We start from the raw sequence: 21235 nt of genomic DNA on the forward strand, positions 1-21235 counted from the left end.
GCAGCTGCCGCGGTGGAGTGGAGGAGCGGTCAGCCCCGACCTGAGTCGTGCCGGCGTGACAGGAGGTGTGGGACCCTCGGCCGCAACCTGACGGACAGCCGGCCGCCAAGTGCCCGACGCGACTGCGAGGAGCCGGTGACCGTACTACGCTCAGAAGCTGGTTGGGTCGGGGGTACGCAAGAGCCATTTGAGGCCGCAATTCATTGCTGGCGGCGTGCAGGTGGTTGGCTGTGAGCGGAAGGGAGTTGTTAATCCTCTGACCAGCATCAGCAGCGGGAGCTTCTGCCACGGTTTGTGCAACAAGGAGAACGAAGCAGACTGGAAGGGGAGGTTTGCACCGGTTCCGAACTACCTTATAGAATTATATATGTATTTACCCCGGGATTCGTGGGTAACTTTGCCGTGGTATTAATCGGAACACGTATTTGGTTGCCTGTGGACAGAGGCGGACACCGCAGCGTATTATCTATACAAGTATTGCCATTTTTAGCATATTTCGCACCTTCCTGATGATGATTATTAATACGCGCTCAGGCGGGGGTCAAATTGACCCCCCGAAGACTTTTCCAGAATGGTTTCCGAACGGCGCGGCGTGGCCGCGCCAAATTTTGCACAGCTGTAGAAAATTGAACAGCAGATCGTGTGTCATAATTTTTTTTAGATGTGCCGGGTAAGGTCGTTGACCTATGGCAGGTCAAAGTCAGGCCATGGTTTGAGCTAAAGCAATTTCTAGGAAGTCGTCAAGTCTGATACAAGAACGGAGTGTTTGACGAAGTCATACATCTCTGAGATAATTTCTTAGGCACCACAAATATTGAATGAGCAGATTCGTTGACCTAAGGTCAGGCATAAAGATCAGACCAAGGAAAAAACCAACCTGATTTATTACTTGAGGGCTTGCTGTATGGGATAGTTTCTTGTGCTCATTTCGAATTTATTGACGGCAGGAACCGCATTATACATATTCCATTGACTTCTTGGAGGTCAGAACAGGTCATTGACCTAAGATGACCCGGTTGACATTTTGTTTTAGGAGCATACTGCCCGTCGCTTATTCAAACGCAAAACTCAGAGCAGTCTTGTATGATTTTGGGCACCATGACCTTGAACACCTCAAACAAGGTCACTAACCTTAAATGGGTTTGTGACGTTTTGCTTGGAAACAGTTGCCTAGGTTCTGGGGGCACCTTGAAGACCAACTTGGAATTGACCTTGTTCGACCTTATTTGACCTAAAGGCCAGGATCTAGCAAGCTCAAACTTTGGCCTAAGTGAGTTCACGTGCAGGTTAGCACACCCTGTAAATTTGGTATATCCAGCTTTCTTAATTCCCGAGATCTCAGGGGGTTCAAATTGACCCCCACCCCACCCGAGCGAAGGGTATCTAGCCGGCTACTCTGGCGCGTATCAAGCTGGAACGCTTTTTTAGGCAACTTTATTTCAAGTTTCTGGGATATAAAAATATGTTAGCAAGATACATTCCGTTCACGTCCGACAATATTGCCTCCTGAAAGCAATTCAAACATGCCACATGCATTCTGCTTATGTTCTGAAACGTTAAACAAAGTGTCCCACAACTGACATGAACGAAAAAAGGCGTATATGTATGCCGCACTTGGACCATTCTTCAAAATGCAAACACCCTTAACGGGTTTGCATGCCGGCACGAGCACACCGCATTAAGACCACTCATTTTCATTTGACGCTATGTGGCGAAAGTTCAACACATTGTTCTCGTCACTTTCCCACTCCGCAAAATGTGACTGACATGTGGTGCGGACCCCTTGGCATCACGACACCACCGCGTCGCGGCGCTCAGCAGAACCGCACAGCGCATTAGGCTGTGCGGTATGGCTGCTGATTGCCGTCTCTCCCGAGTGTTACACTCCGTCGTTAGAGACGCGCCAGCGCGGCCACAAACGCGACGCTTGTGCGGTATGGCTGCTGATTGCCGTCTCTCCCGAGTGTTACATTCCGTCGTTAGAGACGCGCCAGCGCGGCCACAAACGCGACGCTTGCTAATGGCCCGTTCTTAACCCCTAACCCCTGACGGCGCAGGAGCCCTCCGAAGAGGCAGGCCTCTGACCGCCCGCAGCAGCACAGGCGTTTGACAAGCTACAGCTGGCCATGCTGCTTTCTCTCCTAGCAACGGTGAGTAATGAGTACGATGAATGGGGAGAATGAGTACGGTGCATTGCGTACACTGGCTCGTGATGGTGGAGAGGTGTGGTCAAAACATTGACGTTTGGGCTGCTACATCGCCACGCAAAACTGTTCACTTGAATGGGGCACCTTGGGGCAACCCTTGTAATTGTTTTTTTCCGCACGCCTGCAGTGAACGATTTAGGTTATTACATGTACCGGTAGCAAATACTACCGTTTACGTTACATGATCGCCACAGCACTCTTTAAGCCGCGCAAGGAGAGTCAATGTAGCCTGTTGTACGCCACAAGCGTGTTATTCATTGCGCCCAACAGCAGAGCACGTGGCGCAATTAGCCGGTCACGTGGTGTGTCCGTGTCAGACGCCGTTGCGTTCCGGGGCGGCTGGTGCGGCGGCTCGCGCAGGTCCGTTCCCCGCGGCGCGGCCTCCGCTCCGTCGCCGCCCGCTTGTGCCGCGTTGGTGGCAGGCACGTTCAGTGTGCAGGATGTACACCACATCGTCGCGTTCGTTCGGTTGGGTTAGACCTCGGCTGACAACGGAAGAGCTCTGGAACTGAGGATGGTGGAACGGGAGCGGCGGGAAGTGGGTAGAAGTGGGATGACATCACAACCGTCACGGGCCCAGCACGACACCGGAACAGGCCCGGCACGAAGATTACGAAACAGGTTCGTGCTGGTGCTTGGACGGAGCTCCCAACGTGAACAGCATGTAAGGTTAGCTCTCACATGACAGGGTCGCTGCAGATAACCCAGGCACGTAGCCAGAGGTTTCCTCAGAAGGGGATGTGGAAAGGTCAAATATTCTCCCAAATCCTGCGAATTTGGACCAAAATTCCGTGAAATCGACCAGTTCCTAGTGTCGGAGCCGCTCTGGAGCACTCGTGGCCGCCTTGAATGGGAGCCGCTCTCGGGCACTCACGACCGCCGTGGATCTCGAGCACTCGCGGCCACCATGGATAGGGGCCGATCTCGAGCATTCGCGGCCGCCGTGGATGGGAGCTGATCTCGAACACACGCGGCCGCCATGGATAGGAGCCGATCTCGAGCATTCGCGGCCGCCGTGGATAGGAGCTGATCTCGAGTACACGCGGCCGCCGTGGGTGGGAGCCGATATCGAGCACTCGCGGCCACCATGGATAGCAGCCGATCTCGAGCACTCGCGGCCGCCGTGGATGGGAGCCGATCTCGAGCACTCGCGGCCGCCGTAGATGGGAGCCGCTCTCGAGCACTCGCGGCCACCATGGATAGGAGCCGACCTCGAGCACTCGCGGCCGCCGTGGATGGGAGCCGATCTCGAGCACTCGCGGCCGCCGTAGATGGGAGCCGATCTCGAACACTCGCGTAACTTTGGTTTGGTGTTCCCTCTGTGGTGCCTGTCTTCGTGTCAGATATGACTCAGGAAGGCCATATTAGAACACTGATTTGATATCTTTGCTTCATTCCAAAGCTCTGATATGGTCGCTGCCGAGCAAAAGATCTCACATAACCCAACAGATGAATATAAATGAAAGATGGTTGTAGTTTAATTGCTATTCGTGCAGCGGCATAGCATAGCGGATGCCGTTTCTGGGTTGCAGACGACGTTATACGCCAGAGAGAGGATGGAGAGAGTGAGAGGGAGGGAGAGAAGAGGTGGAGAAGAGGGGTGAAGAAGGGGAGGGGGGAGAAGAGAGTGGGGAGAGAGATAGGGAAGGGGGAGAGAGGATAGAGAAAAAAAAGAGAAAGTGGGCGGAAGAGAGAGAGAATAGAGAGAGAGAGAAGAAAGAGAGAGAGAGAGAGAGAGGAGAGAGAAGAGAGAGAGAGAGAGAGAAAGAGAGAGAGAGATGAGGAGAGAGAGAGAGGAAGGGAGAGAGAGGAGGAAAGGGAGAGAGAGAGGAGGGGAGAGAGGGGGAGGGAGGGGATAGGAACAGAGAGAAATGGAGTGAGTGAGAGCGGGAAGGAAGAGATGAGGGAGAAAGAGGGAGGGAGGGGGAGAGAGAGAGGGGGAGAGGGAGTGAGAGGAGTGAGAGGTAGAGGATCAGGGACAGGGACAGAGACAGGGAAGGTGAGGGGAAGAGGAAAAGAGATGGAGAGAGGGGAAATGGAGGAATGGGAAGGGGGAGAGGGAGAGAGGGAGATGAAGAGGGCAGAGGAAGTTAAGAAAAAAATGAGGATGACAGGAGGGAGAAGAAGAGAAGGATAGACGATAAGGGTAGAAGAGAAATGAAGGGGAGGGAGAAAGAGAGGAAAGATGATGGTTTTTAATCGGTATTGTTTCAAACTAACGGAACTAACTCATTTTTGTGCCTTTTTATTCGGAGCGAGGGGCTGCACAGCCATGGAGTACATCACCACCAAAATGCTGTTGCCATTATCGTGCACTGGTCCACCTCAGACTCCCTGCTTAAACCCAGGCTTTGCAAATATGTTGCGACCAACGAAGCAAATGGGCTGCGAAGGCAACGCCGTGCTAATCAGGTATCAATACTTCACCCTTACATGCTGTTAATTTTACATGACACAAGCAAGAAAGGCTTTGAGCTCCTTGTTTTTTTAAGCATTATGAGTCACTTACGTGATCTCGTAATCAGAGCTCAATAATTAGTCCTAATCGGAGAATAAACGCAGCGTCGGAGCGCGGCGTGACTTTCAGTCCGTGATACGCTCGTGACCATGAGCGCGGCTTGACACGCAGGGTTCTGGCAATAGAGCCAGTGTTTGCTTGATAACCTCGTCTTACGAGTGCCTCCTGGTATAATCAAGGCTGTTTATTGTCAGCTTAAGAAATCAAAACTAATCAAACGTCTTCGTGGGCCAGGCCCTTAATTGCTGAGGTCGCAAGATTTGATGAACGTGGGAAACGGAAAACGTCCCTGGCAACACCTGCGTGCACCACATGTATATGTATCGCAAAGCCTTGCAGTATGGCATGGTTGATACTGTCGAGAATATTTCCTAGATGTCAACATGTTAGTTCTGGCCTGCGTGTTCACAGGAGAAAGTGGAGCCCGCCCTGCACGACCACTTTCTCCCAACACTCGGTGGTTGAGCGACGTCTGATAAAAGGCGTTCGGCAACTGAAGCGTTCGCAACTGCCTCCTCTGCACTGTTCCGGCATTCCGGCTATCTCACTTGGCGTGTAGACGTCATCTCGTCACATGTGAGCTCTGGTCCGTTTCCGCTGCTCCCGCGGACCGTGACGGCTGTGTAGCGGCGCGGCCAGCAACGCGTCGGTGTTTTGGGGGCAGTGGCGACGGGCGCCAGGCGGAGGCTAGACCTCTTCAGAATCATTATTCGGGCGTGGAAATCACGGACCATTTGGAACCATGCATACCTTTTGAAAACACATCTCGCCGACATTTCACATTGCAACGAATGCCAAATATATCCCGCTTGTGCGATAAGAGCGCGTCACGCAAGAGTCTGGCACAATTCCATACGTCCCTGCTTCGTTTCACGTGCAGTGGTGCGTAGTCTGCGTGAGCGCATGCACTCACTTCCTCAGCTGACGGATTGACCACGCGTTTTGCAGTCCGTTGCGATCGCTGACTTTCAGCATCAGGTAAAATTCAGCGTTAACACCTTGCTTTTCGCAAGGTTTTTAGTTGTTTTGATGTACTGGATTTACTGTATTGCTCTCTATCGATTACCAGTATATATCCCGGACTGTTGACTTTTTTAATGGTCTTTTCTGTGCAGTCCAAACCGATAATTCATGTACTTCTCGTGGATTCAGCCCATTCGTGAAGATCTTTTATACGGATGGTTGATATCTGCATATAACTCGCATTGCTCCTTGAACCCAAGCCATACTTGCTTGGTGTTCTGCAAGCAAGTTTGCGGAATATAGGTTTTACGTCGTGCCACGGTTGCAATAGGTAGTTGGTACCGGCTGTCGCTTATCCTATTACTGTCCCTTCCAAAATAGACTGCCTGCTGTTATGAACTAAGGTGTTTTTTTTAGTTTGCAAACATATCCAAACGCAGTTACAAAATATAAAAATGCAGTTACAGCATGGGAATAATCGCTTTGCCGTGTTTTTGATTTTCTGTCTGATCATTGCCATTTAGTTCCTAATGTGTTTGAACTTTTTAGTTCTTCATGTGTTTAAACGTTACGAAGGGGTCCATAATCAGCTGTAGTGCACCAACCTCTAAACACGCAAAACTCTACAATGGTGCTCTTATAGCGGAGTGAAATGCAAGTATGACCAGCTCATAAGACAACGGCGGAAAAGACTCGTGCGATGCCATGGAAAGGCAAATGGATATTAATGTGAAAGATGTGAGAAAAGTATCATCATGGTTCAAACGAAATTTACCCTGCGATAGTTCGCTCAGGCTGATACCACACCGCCTGCCGAAGTTTTAAGGTAAGCGTATGTATCACCGCCTGCCGTACCTTTCAGCCACAGCCAGACGCGCGGACATCGAGCGGTGGTCAAATGTCGTTTCATCTTTGCACAGACTGCGTTTCGTTTACCAGCTGTGTGGAAGGGCGAGGCAGCTCTTCACACGTATAACAATGTAAACGTTTACCACGTGGAGGTGGTCGTACAGGCATGCCCTGTCATCGGCGAGCGCTCAGATACCGGCGTATCCTGTCGTCGACGAGCGCTCAGATACTGGCGTGTCCTGCCACTGACGGGCGCTCAGATACCGGCGTGTCCTGCCACTGACGAGCGCTCAGATACCGGCGTATCCTGTCATCGACGAACGCTCAGATACCGGCGTGTCCTGCCACTGACGAGCGCTCAGATACCGGCGTGTCCTGCCACTGACGAGCGCTCAGATACCGGCGTGTCCTGCCACTGACGAGCGCTCGGATACCAATGGGCTGGACACCGCTGACCGGACCGCTCTGTGGGGCGCTGAGGTCACCAAGGTGGTTCGAATGGTACAGTAGAGCTACTAGGATCAGCCCTTGCATGCAGTCGTTCGGTATGGGCGACACAGCATATCCGTCTGAGTCAAGTTCCCCCTCTCTCATTCCAAGACCCATAAATCAGTCGGTCCCAGGTAGTTCTGAAAGGTTTTTCACTTGTCATCCATCCTTTATCATCACCCTCATCATTACGGTCGGCCGAAATTCTGCCCTAACCGATGAATATATACATGTATGTTGGGTTGTTGGGTATGACGGGCTCGGGCGGCTGCGAGCCGCTCGTGTCCGGCTTCAGCCAGGGACGGGCGTCCCACTTCAGTTCGAACAGCTGATCACCGATGACGCCCTGGCGTGTTCGTGCGACGCCTGTGGTGACACCTGCTGCGCCTGGTGTGAATGTTCATGGTCTTATCCAGAATATGGCTTAGCATTTTATCACTGATGATCATCATAGTCAAGGATTGATGCACATCCCGTATTAAGCCCGAACATGATCGAGCCCCATTGATTATCAGCGTGGCTTTCCCGACGCTGGTGAGATTAATACGTGATTCAGATCAGATACCTTGCTGCGTGTCTGGCCGGCGAAATCGTCTCCAGCAAAACGCGTGTTGTAGTCGCACGGGCCGGGTCGGTCCCCAGTCGCTGCCGCGCCAGCGTCGTCCGCGCCGGCGCCGGGTTCACTTTCGGCGCCAGCGGACCGTCGGGCTGACGGTCACAGTAACGCGCTTCGTAACTACCTTCCCCTCCCCCTCCCCGGCCGCGTGGCCCGTGAGGACGGGCAGCGGTTGGTAAAAGTGTCGGTCGGAGTTCCTGTCCGTGTTCCTGGCGGACGGCGCGGTCCTGGCGGCGCGGCCGCTCATGACTGGCGGATCGTTGCGATTAATTGCCGGGCACGCGGGGTTGGCGGCGGAGATCTGCTAAGCTTTAGCTTGGTACACATATTCTAAAAATGACCCTGCAGGGCCGTACGGCAATATCTACTCGGAAAGGTATCGGTTATTTCACGTCCTAGCGCCAAATGATGCCATGATAACGCGTGATTTTGAAAACATCGTTTTGTTCGGAAATGTATTATGCAGTTTACAAATTGGCTAGTTGAGCTCTTCCCACGCGGCGTTGAAAACATATTTCGCAATTTACAACGCAGTTTTGCCGCAAATCGAAGGATGTGAGACCCACACAGATCCACATATGACAAAACTGCATTAAAGTGCGAGCGATGAGTACGTCCGGCGGGCACTGTTGCACCCCACCGTCGCCCGCGCTTATACGCTCTCCTGCTCCTCCATTCGCATCCAGCCGTTCGCGGCGCACGTCTATCGGCGCCCGCTTCCGCACAAGCCCTTGACCCCGGCGCGCGTCAACCGGTCGTCCCATGTCCGCAGATCCTGCTCGCCGGCGCGCCGTCGGCACGCGCCATCTTCCCGCTGACGGGCCTGGGCGCGTGCGAGCCGCGCGTGCTGGGCGTCGACCAGGGCCGGGCGCTCCACCTCAGCTCGGACAACTACCCGCTGACGTACCCGCGCGGCGCCTGCCAGCGCCACCGACTGCGGCCGGACAGCGCCAACACGTCCGTCTCGCTGGTCTGCACCGACGTCGACCTCGACTCGCTTGTGGTGCCGTGGCTCAACTGGCGCTTCTGGGGCGACTTTCTGACGCTGCCCGGCCGCGGGATGGTGTACGGCCGCGAGTGGTTCCAGTGCGACACGGCACCACTCAGCGTCGAGGGAGCGCCCGGCGAGGAGGTGGCGCTCGAGTTCTCGGCCAACTACCTGCTGCAGCGTCGCGGCTACAGCTGCATGGCCCGCGGCCTGGACGCGGACAGCCGCCGCGGCCGCCAGCTCAGCGCGCTCCGACACAAGGAGAGCAGAGGTCAGCGCGAGGGGTCGCCGGGTCACGGCTCGAGGCTGGTCACACGGCGGCACCGGGAGGGGAAGGAGCGTGCCTGCGCGCCTAGACATCCTGGAACGCGGGTACGGAGACGGATTGGTAGATATTTGTTCGAGTGTGGGTCTATCTAAACCAATTCGAGACGTTCAAACGACGGGCTTGACAGGTAAACACTGGCCGTTTGTTTTTAATTGGCAGTTAGCACCCCGGCATCACTAAGTACGGCGTTGGCATGTCGCTATGTTCCGTCGTTATTTGCATTCTACACCGGGTCATCCTCCGGATTGGCTGGAGTGTCATGAGGCTGAAGTAGCACACTGGTGCTTTTCAGTAGGGCGTCAACAACGCGTGGCTTTCTTCCATCGGCGCGCGATGAGTGTTCACTGTCGCTTCTTGTTGTCCTCCCGTCTCCCGGGTAGAAGTGCAAACCTTGGGAAGCGCGTGAGTTTCCTTTATGCTTTGTTAGTGAGTAGAAAAGAGGATGCATGCCATTAGTTCGGTGTTCGCACCATTGCCAAACCAGTGACGCCCGCCGCTCTCCACAGAGGACTTGTCGAGATCTCTCGGCACGTGACTGCTGGGGAGAGGTGGAAAATTACATAGCTTTCCTTCCCCGATACCTACAGCATAACTCGTCTTATTTGTGTCGTTCTCGCGCAAACGCCAGAACGGAGATCTTTAACACATCACTTCTGAAGGGTTCAGCCGCCATGCTTATTTCGCATATATCTACAATCGTTGGCCGCGGTATTGAGCCGTTTTTAAACTTGCTGCTGCTGAGGTGATAACGGCGCTCTCATGGTCATGCTTGCTCCATGACAACGCGTATCGCGTAAGGTCCAACAAATCAAAAGTCAAGACATTAATGCGCCTCGGGCAATGGTTGGATGCAACCATAAGTGTTGCTGCCAAGGCGACGGGAGAGCTATGAATGTCGGGTCCGTGAAATGGGGCATCACCGATGAGGTGACGCATATGACGCGTGTGACGCATGAGGCGACGGTGGTCCTTGATTTCCTTCAAAACCGGCCCCGGGCGTGTCTTGTACTGAACTATAACGTCCTCTCTGGAAATTTTGAGCTCTACTTTGCGATAAATGTTGTTTTGTCGCTGCTCATCGTCCATAAGTGGTAAATCTGAGCACGAGATCAATATACTTTGACCGTTTTTAAGCACGCAGGTCACTTGACAGCTTTATGACATTTTCGAGCTAGATGGGCTCAGCTGGCACACGGTGATATTGCTCAGCCTCAGGTGGAAGTATTTTTGTATTGAACCTGATAACCAACACAACATTCGGTACGTGCGTACCAAAACCGCCTTTCAATACCACGCAAAGCTGGCATTCTTAGAACTCGAGCTCACAAGCTCTAATGGCGATTTGACCTGAAGGGCCCCGCTTTATCGCACGCTACCCAGTCGGGCGCTGCTGCAATGCCTGGACTCGACGCTGTCAACTGGGTTCCGCTACGTGCTTGTGGCTCAGTTTTGGACCGAGCGGCGTGTGTATGTCCATCCAGCCCGCCGACAACGCGAGTGAAAGCAGCTCCCGCCCCGCGACGGCCAGACCCACACGTCCTCGATCAGCGACGCCTTCGCTTCAGCATATGTGTGATGCACTGCGCGTCACGGGAGCGAAATATGGCCGGCCACCGTTTGCATTAGAATTTGGGATTATGGAAAGCCACGAATGAGGCGTGCCCACCACCAGAGCAGTCTGAACTATTTGGACGGAGCATGGTTTGACAGATGCTGCTTTGTTCCCGAATCGGATCCATCCGCGGACAATAGGGAGACTTCAAAACTGAGCCGGATCACGAAGGCTACGAAAGGTACTGCCTGCGATTTCACCGAACTGAAACACCAACCGTCCGGGGCGGTGTGCGGCAGACTGCGCACTCTTCTGTCACAGCAAAAAGTAGATGCATCTTCACGGAATGATTTAGACAAAGCGTTCGTGCGACGAGTAAGTGTTGAATGATCAAATTACGATTGGATGAGAACAACTAATGTCGTGGCTTTTGGTTCCAAACGCTGCTCCATGACCTAAATATTGCATTTTCACATTGAGCTGCAGCACCAGGTACCCCTACTCCGGCAAAGGCCACGCGTGCATTACACTTCCATCCGTTCAGAATCTTCAACGATGATGAAGGTGATGGTTTCAGCCCTCAGGGCGTCATTCAGGTAAACCGCTGTCGCATATTCGTACATCCGCAACATGTCAGACTACCCAATCTAATCCAACTACCCAATCCAACTACTCCAATCGTCCAATCTCACGCCAAAATCGCGGGCAGACAGTCGGCGGCTGATCTCCCGTGACGCGGCGCGTGGACGGAGCGGTCTCGTGCCTGTCTGCCACGTGTTCGGTCGTACCTCCCTCCATGTCGTCACCATCACGAGCGTCGGTGCGTGCTGCCGCAGACTGCGGCAGATCGCGCGTGCACCGGATCGTCGACGGCAAGAACGCCAAGCTCGGCGAGGTGCCGTTCGTCGTCTACGTCGTCACGCGCACCGCCGAGAACAAGAAGGTGAGCGCTCGCGCGTGCCGCGACGACGGTGTGACGTCACTGCGGTGGCGACGTCATCGCGGCGCGTTAGCGGCCCCGTGCAGTGGGCGGCGGAACGAAGCGTGCGGCCAGGTGTGACGAACCCCGGAGCACGTGGACCGCGGCCCGGCGGGTAACAGCCAGGGGACCGCCCGGGCCGCGCGGCGCCGACGGCGGCCACGGTCACGTCCCGATACCGCACCGTTTCCGGGTGGAAAGTTGGGCCCTTTGACGAAGAAGGAGGGAAGTGCTGGGGGCTCTTAGCATGATACTTTTCGGTCGTTACGAGCGCAATTTCAACGGCGGGCAATGGGCGGATCTAACGTTGAAGCTTGGGGCGAAGGCATGTGCATGTGAAATTCCTGCTTTCCTTATTGTCTTTGGCGGACCAGACACGCCTGTTGCCTCCCCTTGGTTTGTTCTTGTGGTGGCTTGCCTCGCTTTCCTGCCGTTATTGCCGCCGGGCTTCTTTCGCCGTTGTCCGAACGGTGCCAGGTCTTCATGTTTTCCTGCCAGAGCGAGCCTGGAAATGACCCTGGTAATGCATCATGTCAGATGCCATGTTTCCGAATTTCGACTTTTATACATCGTAAGGCGTTACCGGCATGCAACTTTGAAAGCGTGTCCTCCTATGTAGGGCATGGAGCTGAGTGTCGTCTGATATGTATATATATATATAGTATAGTAGTATATATATATTATATAGTATATATGTGTGTGTGTGTGTGTGTGTGTGTGTGTGTGTGTGTGTGTGTGTGTGTGTGTGTGTGTGTGTGTGTGTGTGTGTGTGTGTGTGCGTGTGCGTATGCGTGTGCGTGTGTGTGATGGCTAGGGAAGGCCGGGACACGTTGCGTTTTATTAGTGTTCTAGCAATGGAGACGTGACATAATTGTGGGGCCATGTCCCTATTCACCTCTTTTGCAAGATCTGAACACGCCTGTATTACCGCATGCATCATTTATGCGTGTGATTATTGTGTGATGTGCAAAACATCGCAGCTAGGTAGCGAAATGCATACCTTGCATACCTGCACTGCCGACACGTAATACATTTCATATGATTTGGAAGCACATTTTTTCGACCCAAGCAATCGCTTCTTCCATACGAATTTTACAATATGGCAATGCCCTCACTCAATTGACAGCTGTCTGATTCACCAGCAGTATCAATGCCCCATGTAACCGCCAAACAGTGCTGCCGCCGGGGATACCGGATGTCATGGGAATGAAAATGCCGTGCCGGAGAAATTATCCTTTCAGCATCATCGCCAAATTTCACCTGAAGGCTCCCCAAATACAGCTCGCTCTGAAACCGCCCCTGCGCATGCTCAGTGCCCGAAATTTCCACACAATACTTGCAGAAGATATGTAGGGCAAGGTGCAATCACAAAGGTAAATTAGTTAACGATATTTCAGAGAGACAATATTGCGCAGAGACGGTTTCGGACCGTCGTTTTTTGTTTTTTGTTTTTTGTTCCGTTTTTTTTGGTAGGTAATTTGCTGTGCGACGGAATTTGAAACACAAGGTTGTCAGGCACACTTTCGTTGCATTTTGTTACAAAATGAGGACGGCTGATACATTTACAGAGCGATATGCATCATAATCGCTGAGACTGCTCTGTCCGAGCTGTACTTATATGCTGAGGAATGGTATGAGCGCTGGTGCATTGCATGTGCATTTTTTCTTGTACCTTTTCCCAACCAGGTACGTATCCACGATTATCCTCAGAGCAATTGTCAAATTACCTGCAGAATGCTACTAGTTTAGGCAGAATTCCTTCGCATTGCTCCAGTATGTAGCGTAAGCTCCTTCTCCCTGGGAGCATGCCCCTATGCCCCCTCCCCCATGGCTACAACCTGGCTACTAGGGTTGTCGCTTTGCACACTTTGAGGGGGTCTGAGCCCCTCCCCAATGCTAGCCTGAGCCTCTCCTAATGCACTTAAGGCTAAAAAGAAGACACTTTTTTACACCCGTAGGAGACCCTTTCATTACTAGCTGAAGTACTTTTGGACGTTGGGTTCTAAACATGGACACAGCAACCTTTAAAAATATGTAATATTTCGGAATTTTCATCTGAGCTGCAATGTCCCATTATTTAGGTTTGGCCTTTCCATATCAAAATATTGTTGAGACAGATCAAATGATCTTGGCCGATCAAAATTAGGTCGCCGTTTCCCCGACACCCTGGGGGGGGGGGGCACTCCGGTAGTCCCGACAGGTTAACGTAAACCACACAGCTCGCAAAGGAATGAGCTAAGATAATGTACCTTGACGCATGGAATAGATATAGTGTATGAAATATAGCATACCCTTCCTTGCGTGAAAAGAGCCCTGTGACACATTTTATGGTCAGTGTAACTATAGCGATACGGGACGCCCTCAGCTGCCCGGCTGGATTGTAACCTTCGGCACCGGTAGCCGGTGTACGCGTTCTTGCAAGGGGGGTTTCATTATGTCATTAAGGGCGCCTCTGCGCACGCCTCATCCCGAGGCTGGGGGCGCCTCTGCGCATGCCTCACCCCGAGGCTGAGGACGCCTCTGCACATGCCTCACCCCGAGGCTGTTGGCGCCCCCGCGCACTTCTCATCCCGAGGCTGGGGGCGCCTCTGCACATGCCTCACCCCGAGGCTGTTGGCGCCTCTGCGCACTTCTCATGCCGAGGCTGGGGGCGCCTCTGCGCATGCCTCACCCCGAGGCTGTTGGCGCCTCTGCGCACTTCTCATCCCGAGGCTGGGGGCGCCTCTGCACATGCCTCACCCCGAGGCTGTTGACGCCTCTGCGCACTTCTCGTCCCGAGGCTGGGGCGCCTCTGCGCATGCCTCACCCCGAGGCTGTTGACGCCTCTACGCACTTCTCATCCCGAGGCTGGGGGCGCCTCTGCGCATGCCTCACCCCGAGGCTGTTGACGCCTCTGCGCACTTCTCGTCCCGAGGCTGGAGGCGCCTCTGCGCATGCCTCCTCCCCAGAGCGATGTCTGTTTGAGGCGGCCGTTGGTGTTGCGGGCGAGCCAGATGATGTTACCGCGTGGGTTCGACATGGTAAGGACATAAGTGTGCACGACGCCAGCACACAGACGTGAGGTACGGAGCAGTGATGCTAGTAGTCGGTGGGCAGAGTGGCAGGGCTGTGCAGGAGGGGGAGTGGTAGGTTCGGTCATATGGGCGTCGATTTTTCAAAACGATTGCGGGGCTGGAGTTTTAGAAGTCGTCATAAGGGGACAGATACAAAGAACGGATAGAGTCCGCATATGTTCTTGGTTTCCGCCTAGCCATTATGGATATATATATATATATATATATATATATATATATATATATATATATATGCCACACTTACCACAGTTTTTTGACGTCATGTCCGTAGCCACAGCAATCCCATACGTAACCCTGGAAGTTTGCATCAGTTTTGCACAAACGCACTTGTTTTGTGAAGCTGCAGGAGTACAATAACACCTCTCACTTGTGCCCTGAAACGTGAAATTCGCGTACAAAATACCGTTCTCAGCGCCTGCAATGCTGTGTATATATGTTTATGTATTCTCGAGAATATGGTCCACGATACCTATATTTGTCATGGCATCTCGTTCACATGAAGAATCGCGACACTCCGAAAAATTTTCATGGATAAGCCATGAACATTTCAGTAAGTGTGAAACAAAACATGGGCACTCCTCGCACAATTTCAGAAAATAGTTCTCAAGCTCTTCCCAAAACGCTTAAGCATATGCCCTCCTCTCGATAATACATTTCCCCGCTCACCTCATCAAGAACGCATCGCGGCCAGCTGTAATTCAGGGAGAAACTGTTCTAAGCTGTTTTGCCACTGAGGAGAAAACAACTCTAACCCGCTTTAGCTCGCATGTAAGACAAATGCAACGACCATGATGTCAATGTCACGCTCTATTCGTGTTGATTTAAGAAACGTTGCTAGTTGAGCTGGCTCCTCAGTGACAACGTTCGTCTGGAAATCTTCAACCTTTGTTGAATCGAGAAGTAGAAGAATAGCATAACATAAGTTTGACCACACGAGTTCTTAAGCCTGAGAACAAAACCCCGATGGTGGGCGTGGCAGTCTCCGTACGCAGCTCGGTGTCGGCTCCCTTGTTGATAATAGGTGGAGGCAGGTGAGTGGACGAAAATGGCAACGTTTCTAAAATAAGTACTTTTGAACGCTTTAAGATGCCAGTTCGAACGTTTCGAAGGTAATCCGGGAGCATGTTTCACCTGTGCAATCTATATATTTGCAATAGGAACGGATAAGCATTCACAGCGCTGCGAACCAGTAACGGAATTTGGAGAAATTTGACACGTCAGCATAAAATCACTCTTTTCTTGTTTCTGCCGCTTTACATCTGTTCATTAGACATTTTCGGCATTTGAAATGTGAAATTTACGCTCCAGTGTAGTTTTTGAACGGTACGAATTCATTTTGAAAGACTTGCCACGACAGCTGTTCTCGCGCCGCAGGCGCCCGCCGCCCGGTGTTGGTCTGCTAACGTCGCTCGATTTTATGGCAACTGCAACCACGGCCACCGGTTTTCTTGCTTTTAAGACTGCGATTTTTCTGTAGTTTGTTTCATGTGCTGCTCCTGGTCAAGGATGCATGCAGGGCATAATTTTATACAATGGGTTTTGGGGGCTGAGCCAATAAAGTTGACCTAACCCACCCACAAATCTTTAATTCGCTCTTGATTGTGACTGCCTTGATTTTCATTTCTGTTGTCAAAATTATCTTCAGAAATATTTGGCCGGTTCCAAATTTGTTTTCATGCCGGAGAATGACTTACGTTTGGAAGCCGATGTGACAGTGATAATGATGATGTACGAAGATCATGATTTGGACAGTGGTGCGTTTAGGAGCCACTACACGGACAGTTCAGACACTAGCTGTCTTTCATTTGCCCAGTGTTTCCTTTTTTGCTCAGATACATTGGGGACTGTGGGTTCAATAGAGCATTGGAAGGCATTAAAGGAAACGTTCCACATTTGTGTGGAGTTGTGAACTGAACTGGTCGCTTCAAAAATTATTCCGTGCAGTTTACAGCCCCGCGCTTCTTAAAGGACACGTTTCATATTTGGAGATATTGAATTAAGTATCAGATATGATAAAATAAGCTCACTTAAAACTATATGTATATTTTCAAGTGAAAAAGATTGCACGAGACAACACAGTTTTTCTGCTTAGTGAATATGCTCCTCAAAACGTCATTTTTGAATTGTCATCGTACTTTGCATAACATTGGTTGAGAGCCTATCGACGGCCGTTATATCTGGAAGTCATGCTCACGAACGCTCACGTTATGTGGCTCCAGACGTCGTTGGACGTGCTCGGCTTTGGGAGAGAAGAGAGTAAGTTGGTGTGCGCAACTATTAAAGGCTGTCTTGAAAACCCCCTGGTAGCCGTAGGGCAGGCTGCAGGCTACAACGTAGCACTCAGTTTTGACACTGCAGTTTTCTTTCTCCTTGTTCCTTTTGCCTGCGAAACCGTTAGAAGAAGCATTCTTTATATTAGATATGATTTTGATTATCCATTTGTAATTCCCTGCTTGTACTTTCGCTCCAGGAAGTTGGGGACCAAATAAACCGTTGTGGGGGATTAAATCGCACATTGGGGGCGGGGGGGGGGGGTAGTGGCCTACCCAAAAAATGCAAGCCGACACCCGTGGTTGGTCACGCACGCCGCACGTCGCACAGCTTTGTCCCCGTGCACAGTTGTGCACTATTAGCCATAGTGCCATTCTCTGCCCTTTCTTAACGGTGATCTGATTACAAATGGAGTGTGAATGACCGAGACAACGCAGCAGAACTTATACGCCCCCCCCCCCTCAGCCCCCCCCCCCCCTACACAAAACACACGCAAAAGTTGAAAACCAACCAACCCCTCTCCTCGATGCCCCTTCTCGGAAAAATGAGCAGTAGGCTTCGCGCGCCTTGCGAAGTGTTCCTCCGATTTTTGACCATGGAGTCGGCCTGCCTATGAACCCACTGTCGACTCCGGACCATAACTGTCACCAGCCCGGCACGTCGACGGGGGCACTGGGCCAACCGTCGACACGTGGACACCGGACGACGAATCGCTCCCATGTCTGACATCCACGGTGACGACTCATGCCTTTGGACCGCGCGCACCTGGGTCTGGCCCACGGGGGGCCGCTCATAAATCCTTCGCTGGCGGCCGCCGCTCACGGCGTTTCGCTGCGTGATGGTTGGCAGCTCTTACGACGCTAAATGGTTAGTTCCCCCGACGCTAGTCTGCGGCCACTGTCGCAGACCTCTTCCCTCCTCCCCCCCCCCCCCTTGCGCCATACTTTATAACTGTGCGGTTTGGCGTTCGTGGGTCGTGCCGCCCTCATTTCCGAATCGTTCATTTCTCTGACTGGGATCGCCCTCGGCCCGATCGTCCCCTACTCTGGCTGGAGGCGCCCCCCCCCCCGCCCCCCCCCCCCCCGCCCCCCGCCCAATCGTCCATTACTCTGGATGGAGTCGCCCCCGCCCAATCGTCCACTTCTCTGGCTGGAGTCGCCCCCCGCCCAATCGTCCACTTCTCTGGCTGGAGTCGCCCTCCGTCCGATCCGTCGCTGAGCAACTCTGGCGTTCTCACTGGCTCGAGCGCACAGTTTCCCCTAGGGTGACTGGTGGAGAGGCGCATTTCTGGCCCCGTTTCCACGAGGCGCGGCGCTGACAGGCCCGGCATCGGTGCCCCAGATAAACAGCCGGGCTTGTGAAGGGCTGAACATCGGTTACGTATCCGGATGGCCCCAGGAAGAGGCGCCCCCGGCTAAGACGGAAATGATTGCCCACTTCAAATGCGGGGTGCTGGAAAATATTGTTTGGTCGGTGGTCTCCAAATGTTGAGTGTGCGGAGGTCTCCAAATGGCTGGTGGATGTCGCGCCGCTACGGTTGGCGCACGGCCAGATGCTCATGTAAAGAGCGCTGGTTCCGCCTTGTGCGGTGTGTCGATCAATCCCAGAGATCCGGCCATAATATATATATATATATATATATATATATATATATATATATATATATGCATATATATATATATACATATATATATATATATATATATATATATACATATATATATACATATATATATATGTATATATATATATATATTTATGGCCGGATCTCTGGGATTGATCGACACACATATATATATATATATATATATATATATATATATATATATATATATATATATATATATACATATATATATATATATGTATATGTATATGTATATATATATACACATATATATATGTATATGTATATATATATATATATATATATATATATATATATATATATATATATATATATGTATATATAGGCTCTACGGTACCTATTAACCCATTTATGTGCTCATGTGTGCATATGTAGGTCGTCACAAGTGTCTAAATTTGATTCTAAATCGTACCTGGAACCCTCGCTGTAATTCAATACCAGCATGCTAACCTGCATACCGCCGTCCGCCTATGCTGACAATGCCATGTGTTTGTGGGCTTTTCTTTTTGCCTAACGCAGTTAAGTCACCGCCGGCAATGCGTCCGTCAGTTTTTGAAATGCGGAGTCGCATTTTTCATCAAAGCTATGCGGTTTGTCAACGTGCTAACATACACTAGGCAGCCAAAGATGTTTGCTGTCGGTAACTCTAGCAACACTGTCAATATGTCTATTATAGCTTCTGAGCACAATAACGCGACCCAGACAATACTCCCTGCGGTTCGTGCGTGACCTGACTGGGTGGCTTCTGTGCGACCCCTGGGTGACCAACCCGTCTGGGGTGTGAATCCGGGCGACTCAGCTTGCATCCCCCCCCCCCCCCCCGTGACGCCACCGGCTGTTGCACGACATGGCAACGTATATCACACGTGGCTTCTGTTTCGACCGCACTTGCCATAGTGCGACCTCTGTGTGACCTTTTCGACACCGTGTGTCGCCGGCGGGAGCGGTGTGACGTGACAACGCTCGTCAGCAAACAGTTCATGTGTGGCCTAATATGTCCCCGCAGTGGGGTCGCTGTGACACACGTGTCTGCTTGCTGTGTCACGCTTGTCTGCTTGCTGTGTCACGCTTGTCAGTCTGCGGAGCTGTGCTTCCTGCCCCACTCATGTTCAGGCGGTACAACCCTGACACAAGCGTAAACCCATGTGGTCCCGCTGTTTGCTGTACTGCGCCTCCACCCTCCCAAGCGGCGGCACACACCTGACGATTGCGTGACTCCGTGTGACCCTGCTGTGTACTGTATTGCCCTCGTACCCTCACAGAGATCGGTACACATCTGACCCTGCGTGACCCGTGTAGCCCTTCATGGCTCCGCCGGCGGCTGTACCGCGCCTCCACCCTCATCTTCATCAGACAACTCATAGCTGGCCCCCACGTGCCCCCTATGTGATCCGTGTGACCCCGCCGACAGCTGTACTGCGCGGCCACCCTGATCAGCCGGCGGTTCCTGCTCACGGCGGCCCACTGCCTGGAGCAAGCCGTCTGGTCGGAGCTCCGGCTAGGAACGCTGGACGTGAGCCTACCGGGCGAAACGTCCTTCATCGCTAACGCCACCCGGTTCCGCCAGCACCCCCAGTGGGGCATTCACAAGTACAATCGTGAACACGACATCGGTCTGATCGAGTGAGGAAAAGTGCCGCTTGTTCTGGCGGGCTGGTGATTGGTTAACGAGAGCTCTGTTGGCTGGCTCGTTGGCTGTGCTTGAGTTCGTTGTTCGAGCAGCTGCCCGACGCGCGTTTGGCTCCTTTCAGGTCTGATTGCTCACTTTTCCGAGTTGCGATGGCTCATTTCCCTGACGGGTCAGATTGGTAGATGCGCTTATTGTTCGAAGAAAAGTCCCTTTGAATTATTTCAAGTGTCTGCTTTTGGTCGGCCGCCTCCCAAGGGCGGATCCAGGATTTCGTCAAGCGGGAGGGAAGGGGGGGGGGGGCACGCAACATTGTGGGGCTCCCTACAGTTAAGTGCTCCTCCAAACAGATTATCGCATTTCGGCCATGACATGTTAAGATTCTCGGTACGTTATTTTTTTAACCGGAACCCATTTTACTGTGCGCGACCCTAGAAAACTAGGCGTGCTACGTATGCACATACATGGAGCTTTTTCATTTTCCACAGATTATGGCAAATCCTATCATTTTGAGGCTAAGTATTCGGGAAGAACATGACAGCATAAATTAAAGGTGGCTACTCATGCCATCAAAATCAGGCATGAACTTGATTCCTAGCTTATTTACGGCTAGCCGGCTAGTCGATGTCATCAGCTGACTGGCTGATGAAGACTTCAAAGTTTTGCTTTGCCGTATGAAGGAGTACAAAATATCTTGGCGTTGAAACTGTATTAAAAACGTGATGCACAAGTATATTAGATGTCACAGATTCAATAACCAACGGCATTGACACATACCACGTTGCGCCTAAGAATTCATCGGCGCATATTCCACTGCTGCCCTAAGGCTAAGGCACTAAGGCGAATAGGGGCGGAGCTTGATGGATCATGGGTACCGCGGCAGGCCAACAAAGAGGCTTCCGTCAACAAGTATAGGATCCTCAGAGCAAACAATAAGAACCCGAGATGTACGTGGTGGGTCCCTAAACGATCGGGAGTACCCCGGCAGGCTTATTTATCAGGCCCCGGCCCAAGCACAAAGTCCTCTGGGTGAAGGGGAATTACCCGAGACCAGTGCACGTGAATTAATGCCCCTGTGCGGTCAAGAGTGCCTGGGCAGGTCAACGGATAGGGCCCCGATAGGAGT

General features: G+C 52.1%; 1 protein-coding gene across 3 annotated transcripts in view; it reads left to right on the plus strand.

Moving 5' to 3' along the window:
- Window positions 1-21235, plus strand: part of LOC119099071 (collagenase) — a gene marked incomplete at its 3' end in the record, with an annotated part of 28854 nt that continues 7619 nt past the window's right edge. The window contains 5 exon segments of one of the 3 annotated variants that reach the window (XM_037222125.1): window positions 1-330; window positions 2058-2150; window positions 8415-8901; window positions 11347-11453; window positions 19894-20105. In XM_037222125.1, the coding sequence (XP_037078020.1) occupies window positions 2127-2150; window positions 8415-8901; window positions 11347-11453; window positions 19894-20105 (830 nt within the window). In that variant the 5' untranslated portion in view covers window positions 1-330; window positions 2058-2126. 3 annotated transcript variants of the gene reach the window in all.

This window comes from Pollicipes pollicipes, unplaced genomic scaffold (genome assembly GCF_011947565.3).
Source record: "Pollicipes pollicipes isolate AB1234 unplaced genomic scaffold, Ppol_2.1 Scaffold_4740;HRSCAF=5597_pilon_pilon_pilon, whole genome shotgun sequence".
Lineage (NCBI taxonomy): Eukaryota > Metazoa > Arthropoda > Thecostraca > Pollicipedomorpha > Pollicipedidae > Pollicipes > Pollicipes pollicipes.